This window comes from Apteryx mantelli, chromosome 1 (assembly GCF_036417845.1).
Source record: "Apteryx mantelli isolate bAptMan1 chromosome 1, bAptMan1.hap1, whole genome shotgun sequence".
NCBI lineage: Eukaryota > Metazoa > Chordata > Aves > Apterygiformes > Apterygidae > Apteryx > Apteryx mantelli.
Window position 1 is genome coordinate 2,936,240 of NC_089978.1, and position 12,971 is coordinate 2,949,210.

Consider the following 12,971-nt stretch of genomic DNA (forward strand, 5'->3'; position numbering starts at 1 on the left):
CTGGCAAGCAGCCAGGGAGAGTTACAATAAGCAGTAATGATTTTTATATTGTCTGTTTTTATGTACTTGTAACTATTTCTCTCAAAAATCCAGTTACCAAGCTTTACTATTTCAATACCAGTAAGTAATACGGTTTGACTTCTTTTTTCTGATTCGGTTCCAAACAGTTATTTGTGAAACTTTTCTTACAAATACTGCTATTTTTATATTCAGGTGAAGTTCGTTTCTCCAGAGGTAGCAACAGAAAAGCGTTTACCAGTTAAGTCTTAAAAATAAAACGCAAGTGAGATTTTAAATTATGTCAAAAATCCTGTTGCTCTTCTTCTGCAGCAGTGACTCTTACCCACGGCTATAACTGCATTTTATCCCTTTTTTGTATCTGACATTAAATGAAGCTTTTATTTTTGAGGACTCGGTCTGCATATGCTTTTTTCAAAATCCAGCAACGTTGGACATGTTCTTTTTCTTTGGTCAGATACTCGATATTACATATTGTATGATTTCTGTTACAGAGACGATCGCATTTGTTGTAAAAAGATACATAGAAGAAAGTGCGTTTTAATGAACCGTGAGCAGTTTTTAACGTCCTGCCAAGCTGCGATTTTCCCTTCAGTCAATACTGTTAAGAATGTTTGTGCCGACCTGATTCTCGGTTTTAACTTTTCAGCTGCTCTCCCGCTAGACAACTTGCTCCTTCAGAAGCTTGTACAAAAGAAGCTTGTCTTGCGTCCTTGAGCGTAGATAGGCTGGCACTGCTGGGGCGAATACACCTAGCCAGAGTCATCATTGAAAGCTTGAAAATCCCTCCGGAGAGCACCCAGATTACACCGGGAAAGAAAAGCTTAATTGGGAAGCCTCCAAGACCTGCCTCAGTTAAAAAGTGGTAAGGAGGGTTGTTTCTCACCACCCTGTTACCCCTTCCTTGGAGCTAGACTTCTCTGAGTCTTGTTATGTAGTAACTTTATAATCTGTGGATATGAAGCTTGTCTGCTCTGTTTGGTTTCGTTATCAGCGTTAGGCTTTTGATGGCTTGTAATCATCTGTTCACTTTTTCGTTCACAGTACCTTCTTTGTTGAGTACCACTTTCCTGTGGGAGCCTCCAAAGATGAAAAAGGACAGGTCTCCGTAACAACAGAAGTAATTCGAATAGCTTCAAGTAAAATCACAGGCGACGGTAAGGGCATTATTTTTCCCCCTTGTATTTAGCGTTGTTGACTCCTTCATCTCTTAGCAGTTATTTAGTAGCATTTGCTTATGTATTTTCTTCGCTATGTGGAAAAAATACAGTGATTTGTATTATGATTTTCACTTCTCTTTTCCTAGGGGCATAACAGCAGGTCAGTAAATCCATTCCTTTGTCTCAAAGTAATAGCATCCTTTTTGCAATAGTACTCAAGGTGGTAAATTCCTTTTATAAATATCAGAGATATTTATATATCAAATAAATACCTAATTTTTTCCAGATGCTGGAATACATCACGTAACATCTTCAAGAGCACAGAGAGGATGCTAGATTCAATAAAATCCTGACAAGTTCTGTGCTTTAATCGGTAGACATTTCATCCCTTTAGTGAGAGGCACCAGTGTTCCTATCCCTGAGAACGCTTTAGGTTACATTTCTGTCCTTGATGAGTAGAGAATGCTGCATGAACCAGATCCTCTCCGCCCATTTTTCCCAGAAACTGGAATTCAGAAAGGCAACTTCCAAATGACTCTCTCATATGGTTGTTCATTGGCTTTGCTTTTTTCTGGGTGGTACTTAAGATATCGGGGTGTAATTCTCATTTCTGTTGTACATTCTCCATTTGTGTCCAGACAAAACATCTAATTCTTCTGAACCTTGGCTTTTTGTAACACAAGAACAACACTGCCTCCTGCAGTTTGTCTTGTTTGGTTAGATTCCAGCTCTTTGGAACCTACAAGAAGAGAAAGGACTGAAAATAATCTGGAGAAGCCATCTAGTCAATCCACTATACCAGTATCTTTCCCGAGCCATTTATCTCATCTGTTCTTAAAGATGCCCAATGATACAGATTCCGGACAAGCTATGAAAGTGCTGCCCTGTTAGAAAAATTTCCTTATGTCTAATCTGAATTTTTGTCATCATAAGAGTACTTATTTCATCCATTGTGGACAAGAAAAATGCACTTTTTCAAGACTGTTATTGTATTTCTCCTTGTTCTTCTCTTTGCTAGAGTAAACACCAGTCTGTTCAGTCTTTCCTTGCAGATAAAGTTTTCCTCCTGGACCTGTGATTATTCTTGCAGCTCTGCTTCTGGCTCCAGATATGTCTTGAAATGCATCAACCACGATGAGATCGAGTTCTCCCACCGAAGAAAAGGCTATTTCTTACTGCATGCTAGAATGACATAGACTTCATATCAACTGCAGCCTTTGGATGCTGCCGTGATATTAATGTTGTCATGCTCGTGCTATTTTCTGGCCTTGGAAAATGAAGAACAGTTTACTTTGAACTTGATGTTAATAAGTAACGCAAAATTACATGATAGTGTGAATAACAGAGCAGTGATTATCTCCGCAGAAAAGTTTATTAATATTCAATTAATGTTGAACATTTGGTGCTTCTGCGAAAAAAATGTAAACTGCCTACAGATTTGCAACGTATTTTATAGGTTGAAACCTCGAGAGAAATCTCATTGAGGGTTCCAGCAACAGGCGGCTCCCCTTCAGCTCCTACCCTTACTTGATCCCTGATTCTGGCAGATATGCAAATGCCCTCTGTGTATTTGTCCACCCTCCTGAGAAGTGTCCTCATTTTTCTCTCGTATCTCCTGAACTTCGCGTGTCTGTACTCACCCTGCGTGTTTTCCACACAGAGACCGAAGATTTCTCCATTCCAGGTCAAGCTCGAAAGACAGGTTAGCTCTGAACCCAGATAAGAGCTCATAAGTCTCTGTCTTCCTTGCAGTGGTAAAATTTCAACAGCGGTTTGTGTTCCCTGTTCACTTTGGTGGAACGATGATAGAGCACTGGTGGAGCTCTGACCTTGCTTTTAAAATCTACATGAGAAAAAGCACCCAGAAAAAGGTACTTACTGAAAGTTATTTAAACTTGGTGTATTAAAAGGCAAAGCAAGACTTTGCATTTGGATTTGCTCCAAATACTTATGCCTAACGTGGTAGCTTTCCCAAGTTATCTGCAGAGCTTCATTGCGATCACTGCAGTCTCAGCCATCAGAGGCAAAATAGACAAACTAGGTGGTTTGAATGAGCCGCTGCTTAATCATCCGTTGCCAGATATTGCAAAGGGGAATGACATTACGTGCAGATTCTGTAAGCTGAACTAACCGATGTTCAATCTTTCTACCCAACTAAATGATTTTTCTGAGTTCAAGGCTGAAAGGCCCCAAAAATTGTCCTTGCCTCATCTTTAAAACTGAGTTCTTGATGTTTAAGGATATTGGATCCGTTGCAAGTATTAATCTTCGATCAGAACACAGCTTGTTAAGCAATATTGAATGAGTTAATGTGGATGCAGTTGATATCATTACTCTGACTAGGGTAAGAGGAATGATGCGAGGTGTGAGAAACTGGCTTAAATTGTGCATTTGAGGAAAAAAAAGATCTTTGGGGTAAATAGGTGCAAGTAACCATATTTGCATAATCATCTGCTTGTGAAAAATTCAGTGAGAAGTGTTAATTCAGCTTATATTTTGTTTTGGTCTACACCAAAGGTATCTGCCCATCTGTCCTAATACGAGCTCTTCTTTTAATAGATGAATAATTTGCATCTTTAAGTTTGGAAGTCTAACTTGGTTAATAGGATTTGGGATGTTCATTTTTGCGTTGATCCGGAACTACTGTAGGTCCTGGAGGGGTTTCCCTTACTCTCGTCCTACTGATACTTGGAATTGGAACTAAGGGAACCTTTAATCCCTTCTGGTATAACTCATGAAACGAGTGGGCTGGGTAAGCGGTTGGCCACGGCTTCCTCGTGCTTTCAGAAGGCTTTCATTTCACAATGTGCCTTTAGTTAGCTAAACCTGTCAGAAAACTCGCAGAATGAATTCTTTCTGTGTCCTCAGCCAGTGGCCGTTGGCTCAGCAGTCCTTCAGTTGTGCAAGGTTATTCAGTCTGAGCAGCTCGCTGTCGGCTGTGAAATACCCGTGGAAGAAGAAGGAGGTCAGACACAAGTTGGACCGCTTAAGGTATGTGTTTTGCCACATTGGGTTGGAGTTGAACCACTTTTTGTTGCTAATTTTGGCTATGTATTCTTTTGGTTTCTCCTCCTCCTCTTTTTTTTCTCTATTTTAATTTGCCAGGTCTCAGAGATGAAGGTTTGTAGACCCAATACAAGAAAACATGAACTTTCCCCCCCCCCCCCCTTAAGGTTTTGGATAAATATTTTGAACCTTCTCCAAGTCCAAGGGTTTTGCCATGTGACGTTCCCTTGGCTGCAGGGTAAAACCAGGGTCAGTAAGCTGTGGCTTGGGCCATACGTGGCATGAGCTGAGGGTCTCTCCTGACACAGAGGTTTGATTCTCCCTGTCACTGGTAGCACCTTGTCTCTTCAGGAGTTACCTTCTCCACCCAGACTTTCTACCAGCATGTTCAACCTCTGAGAAGGAAGAACAGTCCTGCACAGCACTCTTGAGAGCTTTACCAGTTCTGAGCATTCCTTTAACCCTTGTTCTGGGGTTTCTTTTGGTGCTTTCACCCACACATTTTCATTCGTACTTTATTTGTACCAATCTTAATGTTTCTGTTACAAATCTTGACAACGGGAAGAGACAATTCAGATGTAGGACAGAGTGTGAAAAAACATGACTGGTTTTGAATTTCTTCTTTATTCAGCTGTAATTATATGTGTGTGTACTTGAATCATTGCTTTATTTGATAAAACTGCAGACAGTTTATTTTGGAGTCAGGATTGTAGCTTATGACCGGCACGTATGTAATAATAAGCGTTCTGGGTAGTGATCCAAAACAATTCTCGAACAAAGTATGCAGTGCGTTCTCCTGAGGTTTTTGTTATGGTGTCTTGTCTTTTTTATGGGACGTGTCTTCTGATCAGCTCGTATAATGCAGGTATCGCTAGAGCTTGCAGCTGACAATAAAGACTTCACCTGCGCCGCGGCCAGGTCAGCCGTGGCTGTGCAGCGAGTCCCAGCTCACGCCGTAAGAAGTCCCCGGCTGGAGTTCCAGGAACCCGACGGGAATAATGTAAATGCAGAAAGCCCTCGCACTTTGAAACTTGGCAATCATGAAGACTCGCGGAAGACGGGAACGGCCAGCACAAAGATTGTGCAGCTCCCACAGGCCGTATCGACCTCTGTGTCCCGTAACCTGATGACACAAATAACTGCATCTGAAGAGGATGGGCTGTTACTGCATGTGCTGTTGATGGTGCCTGCTGGAAAAGGTTTTGTCGCTGGAGAATGTGGTTTCCACGGCTCTTGCAACGTGTATTTAAACTGCAAGCTGCTCAGCACAGAAGAGGCAACGAGATCTGCTGTCATATGGGGCACGACGCAACCTGCCTTTAACTTTTCTCAGGCAAGTCACACCTCTCCCTGGTTTTACTGCTTGACATGAACCATTTCACACTGACAAGCGTGTTTCAAAGATAACTTATTTTTATGTACGTAGGAACTTCTCTGTTTGGCTCTGACCGGTATGTCGAAAGTATTTCCAGTATTGTTTTGGCTGCACTGCAAAGTTTGAAATGCAGATGAGCAGTTCCTTGAATCATCCAAATAGTAAATGAGACTTAGGAAGTACAAGAGGAAAATGGTCAGGAAAGCCTAGGTTAAAACTGAAAAAGAAGTTGACTTCTCCTTTCTTCTCCTTCTTCTTTACAGAAATAAGCTATATTGTTGATGGCATCCTAAGATGTAAATGTAGATTTTGGTTTGTTCCATTCCTTGGTGTTCTTGTTCTTCTTAACAGATTTGTCAGCACAAAAGTTTGGGTTTTCATCTTGGTATGGGCCAGAGCTTTCCTCAGCAAACAGCAGAAGTTCAGACTTACGCTGTATTGCAAACATCACCATGTTTCACAGCCAGGTTTTTTTCTTTTAATAATATTGTGAGCTTGTAGTTGTTTTTCTGGCCGTTATTCTTTGGAAATGTCAGGATGCTCAAATGTGGGTTTTTTTATTTTTCGCGATACTTAGTGATTAGAGTTGTCAGACTTCTTAATCTTCAGCTGAAAGAGTGGAACGTAAAAACATAGCAAAAGACATCTGAAACAGTTGTCTGAAGTGATTTATCTGTTTAGTAAATAGTCGTTTAAAATTAAAAACAACTGTTTTTTAAGATAGGTGTTAACGTAAGATCATTCGTTATCTAAATCGCATTTATTTTTCTGGCTTGCTCTTTTCCAAGCCTACCGGCTCTCTGAAACATGTTAGGCAAGTACGCATTCAATTTTTAATTCCCATTTCTAAAGAACACAATTCTGTACACTCTGGAATTATCTAGTGTTACCAGAATGCCCTGTACTTAGCAAATAGCTTCCAGTGTGTTCTGTGTACTAATTCTGGATTAAACTCCCTCAGGTGATGCCTTTTTCATTGACTCCCAAACATCTGGAGCGACTGAAGAACAACTTCATGATTATTGAGGCATGGAACAAGATGGGAAACCCCGGCTGCGACAAACTGCTAGGATTAGTGAAGCTTCCTCTGCATCAGTTTTACATGTCATTCAGGTAAACATATTCGTTCCGTATTTTCTTGGCTTGGGCTACTAGATGGAAATGAGATGGTGCTTGAGCTGACTGAGCTGATTATGTTAATTACTAGTGCATCATTTGTATAATTGTTTTTGGAAAGCCACCGTAATTTATTTGTGTGTATTTGTTGGTTTGTTTTAATCGACTGTAGAGATCCAAAGATTTCCCGTCTGCTGCTTCAAGCTCAGTATCCGGTGGTTGCTGTGGACAGCTATATGCCTGTGATAGATGTTTTTACCGGCAGTAAAAGCGGAAGCCTGAGGGTCGTTCTGGCTATGGGATCAGCTGATCAGATAGTGGAGCTGCAAAGGCTGAAGAACGACGAAGGAACGGTACCTCCCGTCGCGCAGCGGCCTGCCCACTCTCTGGACCCTCCTCCTACAAAGCCCACGACGGTATTGTTCAGTAAACTCCTGTTCTTGCTGTTAGGGACCCGTGAAAAGGAGTTTAGCTATGGTTTCATTGATAGACCAGTGGTTTCCAGTCTCTGCTGTAGCCAATTTTGTTATAGATGATCCTTTTCTGTGCAAAAGTACGGTATCTTATCTGTACTTTTTTTTATTACCCTGCTTTCTCTCACCAGTCTTGACATTAATCTCCTTTTTGCTGCCCTGCACACTCACTGTTCTACCTATGTGACAAGCGCAGTAAAAAAAAAATCTAGAAAACTCTAATTCTTACAGCCTTATTCTGTACCACAAAGGTTTTGCAGCCAAGCTTGAATGAGATGTGGGTGAGCTTTCATGCTTATGTGCTGTGTTCCTGGCTTTTGCAGAGTAAGAATTTGCTGTCAGGCTTCCCATTTTCTGTGGACGTTAGGGAGAAAATTGCAGACGGTGGTTCTTAACCCCTCGTCTCAGGCTTCTTCGAATCTCGTGTTCCCAGTCCTCTTGTATGCAGTTTCCTCGAAAGTGCTCCTTTCTCCGTGGGTTTCCTTTCTTTCATCAGCAGTTAGACGGAGAAGGGGAAGAAGTGATGGAGCACGCGTTTGAGATCCACGTGGAAAGCGTGAAAGGACTCACTCCCTTACAGTCCACGGTCTGGGGAGAGGCTGACTGCTACGTTCAGTACCATTTCCCGGTGCAAGAGGCTGGCTGCGGTGCATCACAAGGAACTGAATTGCACGAGGATGGTAAGTTGGTTTGATGATAACACCTTATTTAGAGCATTGCTTTAGCTCAACGTTGTTTAGTAACGTTCTGTGCATTTGGGTAAAACAGTATGTGTTTCTCTGAGCTTCCGTAATGCAGCCAGTGCTTGCTTTCCGCAGAAGATGAGCGTACAGCTGTATTTGGGCTAGGTCAATAAATTAAAAGCCCGCTTCAGCTGAGGCAGGTGGCAGAGTTCCCAGTAAAATAAATAGCTGGTTCTGAATCTGTTCACATTTTACCCTTTTGTTAAAGATCCTGGTGTGGTTCACAGGCTGATCCTGCAAAGGCGTAAGAACAGATTCGCGGGAAACGCTAAGAGTGTGTGCGATTAAATTCAATGAAGGCTTTACATGCACAAACGTTTGGAGATGCTCATTTTCATGGCTACACCAAAATAAGACTGGCTATCTTAATTCATTGGAAGTATGAAGGAGTATTTAAATAATTACAGTTCTAGGAAAGGGCTTAGCGTTAACTTTGAGTACTTTGAATCTCTAATGCATGTTTCCTCTGAAAAATTACACTACCAGTAACACTGTTCCATAGCAACTGCTGTGGACTGTGTCGGCTTCCAGCCACATTTACCAGTGGCTTTTTCAGCCTGTGGACCGCAAAGCTGAAGCTTCAGCGTATGCTCGGTTTATAAATTCCAACGCGAACGTCTTCTGCTTCTCTCCTTCCTCATGAATTCAGGACTGACTATTTAACCAACTCATTTGACCTGTAGGTGTCAAGTTAAAGGCTTTTCGTACAGCAACTACGTTGTGCGTCCCCGATCCCATCTTTCATGATGAGCATCGTCACTCTTTGTTGGTTCCTGCCGATGTCCCAGTCCAGAGGCTCCTGGTCAGTGCATTTATGGCACCAGGAATGGCTGGAGGAGGAATCCAGTTTGAAGTCTGGTGCAGGTACAAAATAAGGTCTTATTCTTTGTAGGTGTCACAGCAATACAGATAGAAGTGTATCTGGTATTGAAAAATCTCTGATTACGGGATTGATATTTAATAATAAGTGAAAAACTAGTGAGCTCATCAACATTTGGGCCTTTTTTCTCCAAAAAAGTTCTGATTACCCTTTTCTTCTTATGACTTTGTTAGCAAATGTGTCCTCTCAGTTTTCTTTCCTCCGCTTTATCAGCATAGTGATCTACAAGTAGCATTTAACAGTAGGATTTTATTGTTTTTTCCTACTACAAGTCACTGGCTTCAGAAGAATATACTGTAAAATGTTTGCATATTATCTTGTTTTATATTTCACATGTTCTTCCTTGATCATTAAAGGATCAGAGCTTACGTTTGTTCCTATTTGCACAATGTTTTATGTTACAGATAAGATGAGGTTATCTCATTTAGTGCTAAGCTCAAATCATAGTTTCTTTGGCAACTAAAGCTAATTACTGGTAACGGAAAGCAGAGACCACGGAGACAGGCAGCTCTTTTAGAAAAATGTATGTATAATCTGTTCATACTGTAGTAAACAAACCAAGCTATTTAAAATTCACAAGTTCATATGAGAGTTATTAATATGCTGGACACGTTCACATTAATGTTGGTAACGTCCAAAGCAGTTGAAGTTACCAAATGTTAGTACCTGGCATTTAAAAACTGTGCTTTAGTTCAATTTCCTGAAAAATATTGGATTTCAGTTTAATCTTGCAGTAGCCACTCACTGATAGTGGCAGGTAAACTTAGGCACTTTTGGGCCAAAGGAACAAATCATCAGTTAAAGTTTAGGATTTGTCCAAAAATGAAATGGAAATTGAGAGGGAAGAATATTTGGTGCCAGATCCTCCTCTTGTTTTGCTTTGGGATGCCGGTTGTTGGTTGAGATACTGCTACCTGACTTGCTATGGCTAATGCAGAATTTGTGGTGTTACGTTTGTGGTGTTACCTACCCAGGAGCACTTATTCCTTTTCCTTCTGTGGAAGTTTGCTTCCTTGAGTTTGTTCCTCAGCTATCAGGAGACTAACAACCGGTGTTTGAAGACCCCCGAATTAAAGTCGACTTGTGTTCAGTCTTGAGAGAAATAACGATCGTTTTGTCATCATCAAAACACCGCGGTCGACACTGCTCCTTTGTGTCTTACCAGGTATTATTATCCAAATGTCAGGGACCAGATGGTTGCCAAAGGGACCTTGCCTTTGTCACGGCTCTGTGCCATGGTGACTATGCAGCGTCGTGAGGAAATAGGGATACAGACCTTTAATCTTCCATTGGTCCCGAGGACTGATTCCTCGGAGGAATTCCAGCTGCGCTCGTCAGGTAAGGAAGGCTTGTGGTTTTTCACTTTATATGTAAAAGTGAAAGTCTGTGTATTCACTGACAAGGGGAATAAAAATATATATGTGTTGATAACTGATACCAACCGTGCATGCTTTTCATACCAGCTTTCACCACCACCATACCAAGCTAAGAATCGGTGATTAAACACAAGCAACCTCCAACTCCATCACAAGGACTTAGCCGTAAAATGCAAGAATTAAAGAGAGATTCTTGGAAAAAGTGGCCAAAAGAAAAACCCAAGAGAAAAATTGGGACAGGAGAGGGGGTTCAGTGTATTTCAGCTGCTCTGTAACAATTAGCTGCTTGCAGCAGAAGAAAATCTGTCTCTTTGGTTTTGTCACTGCAGTACTATAAAGATGACGTATTGAAACACTGCAGTAGTGTATTCGAAAAATTGCAATGAATGCACGCATGAGGGCGGCTGGGTCAAACAGACCATCCTAGTTCTATTATGTCTTAAATTTGGCAATGAAAAGGCGCCGTTAAGACCATCTGATCTGACTTCCTGCAGGACCCAAACATTAACATTTCCCTCTCTGCCTCCTGCATCAGGCCGTAATTTCTGGCTGAAGTTAGAGCATCTTGCAGGAACAGTCAGTCTCAACAGTCTTTAATTCCCGGCTGTGCGTCTGTGTTTTTCATATGGAATTTTTTTTTTTGCATCAGTAGATTAAGTTTTGTATTGCAAATTATAACAAAGTACTGATTATATTGGGTGTAGCTTTATAAAAAGCTGACCATTTCTTTCCTTTTTCTCTTTTATTTAATCTAGGCTTGCTTGATGTGAGCGTGAGATACCAATGTTCCATGAAAACAGCAGCAGGAATAATAAGTGCTCGAACTATTTCTCTTTCTGTGCAAATACACGGAGCAGCTGGTTTGCAAGCAGCAGCCAGGTAAAGTCTAATTGTAAAATGAAGATTTCTCTCTTAAAATAGCCTTACCTGGAGGCAGCAGGCTGAGGAATTGGAACAATTTTAACTGGCCAGTTTTCGATCTATAGGGACCTAGATTCAAACTGGTTTCTGATCAAAAGAGAAACTAACTTTATAAAGAACATCAGTGGTTATTTTTGTCCGTTAAGCTGCAGCATTTTGTAGTAGCATTTGTTCTGTAGAAGGCCCAAGACTGTAGGGCAGGGAGTGAAGTAGTTTAGATTTGCGATGCATTAGCAAAGCTAAGAGTGAGGGAAGACATCATGCGGTGTTCTTACAACATGCCTAATTCTAGCCATACTTTTGACTCCTCAACCTTTTGATCAGTATTACCTTCTTTCATATTCTTCTACACCAAAAGCTGATATAAAATTTGGGTGATATAAAATGGTAAGTAGAGTCAAATTTCATACATGTTCCTAGTATGTTCAGACTAAAAAAATGGTGAAAAATACCTGCAGCCAGAACCCCCATCTGTTTTGACCTATAACAGTCCTACAGCACAGATAAGAAATTTTCAAAGCACTTCCATGTTAGGCAAAACCCAGGAATATAGATTGAATCCACTGTTTTGTTTTGTCTCGTATTTTCACCATGAAGACTTAAAACCTTTGCTTTGTTTGCATTGATTCCTAGTTTTATTGTACGTTATATTCGTTCTCCTCTTTGTTTTCCTTTCCCTTATTAAATGAAGAGCTGTTGCCGAAAAGAACCCCTCCCTTCAGTACTATGCAGGTGCGGGAGTCAACACCTACGTCTCCGTGCGCCCCTCTTTCCTACCGGAGAGGGAGAGGCGCAATACGCGAGCTGTGGCTCATACTTTTTGCCCAGAGTTCAAGGACCACATAGAGTTTCCTTGTAACCTCATCGTTCAGAAAAGTAGTGGAGAAGTCTCTTCTCTAGGGGAACTCTTGCAGTCTGCCAGTGTCATCTTCTCTATCTACCATCAGAGCATCAAGTCAGGTAAGCCAGATGAGTGATTCCAATGACTAAATGACGTTGCTATTTTAGATAATGATCCAGTCCCGTTAATTTTCAGTTTAGAAGAGAGACTACTTTGTGCAGTTGATAGTAGATGTAATTACCTAACATGCCTTCAGAGAAGGCTTTGGGAAGTACTGTTCCCCATGTACAAAAAATTAAGGCTTCCAAAACTCCAGGTGATCAAGATCTGTTTTAAATGAAGAGATAATGCAATTAGTAATAATCACAGAATCACAGAATGGTTGAGGTTGGAAGGGACCTCTGGAGATCATCTAGTCCAACCCCCCTGCTCAAGCAGGGTCACCTAGAGCACGTTGCACAGGATCGTGTCCAGATGGGTTTTGAATATCTCCAGAGAAGGAGACTCCACAACCTCTCTGGGCAACCTGTTCCAGTGCTCAGTCACCCTCACAGTGAAAAAGTTTTTTCCTCATATTCAGATGGAAGTGTCTGTGTTTCAGTTTGTGCCCGTTGCCTCTTGTGCTGTCACTGGGCACCACTGAAAAGAGTCTGGCCCCATCCTCTCGACACCCTCCCTTAAGATACTTGTAGACATTAGTAAGATCCCCTCTCAGCCTTCTCTTCTCCAGGCTAAACAGGCCCAGCTCTCTCAGCCTTTCCTCATAGGAGAGATGCTCCAGTCCCCTCATCATCTTTGTAGCCCTTTGCTGGACTTGCTCCAGTAGTGCCACATCCCTCTTGTACTGGGGAGCCCAGAACTGCACACAGTACTCCAGATGTGGCCTCACCAGGGCTGAGGAGAGGGGCAGGATCACCTCCCTCCACCTGCTGGCAACACTCTTCCTGAGGCACCCCAGGATACCATTGGCCTTCTTGGCCACAAGGCCACATTGCTGCCTCATGCTTAACTTGGTGTCCACCAGCACTCCCAGGTCCTTCTCAGCAGAGCTGCTTTCCAGCA

At 41.8% G+C, this 12,971-nt stretch overlaps 1 protein-coding gene across 1 annotated transcript in view; it reads left to right on the plus strand.

The window, feature by feature from the left end:
* C2CD3 (C2 domain containing 3 centriole elongation regulator) overlaps positions 1-12,971 on the plus strand; it is a 40,105-nt gene that overhangs the window by 6,498 nt on the left and 20,636 nt on the right. The window contains exons 10-21 of the mRNA XM_067289533.1: positions 668-883; positions 1,063-1,175; positions 2,931-3,049; positions 4,047-4,169; positions 5,050-5,517; positions 6,521-6,672; positions 6,848-7,091; positions 7,645-7,828; positions 8,575-8,755; positions 9,937-10,109; positions 10,903-11,026; positions 11,760-12,028. Coding sequence (XP_067145634.1) covers positions 668-883; positions 1,063-1,175; positions 2,931-3,049; positions 4,047-4,169; positions 5,050-5,517; positions 6,521-6,672; positions 6,848-7,091; positions 7,645-7,828; positions 8,575-8,755; positions 9,937-10,109; positions 10,903-11,026; positions 11,760-12,028 — 2,366 coding nt within the window. The remainder of the gene's footprint in view (positions 1-667; positions 884-1,062; positions 1,176-2,930; positions 3,050-4,046; positions 4,170-5,049; positions 5,518-6,520; positions 6,673-6,847; positions 7,092-7,644; positions 7,829-8,574; positions 8,756-9,936; positions 10,110-10,902; positions 11,027-11,759; positions 12,029-12,971) is intronic.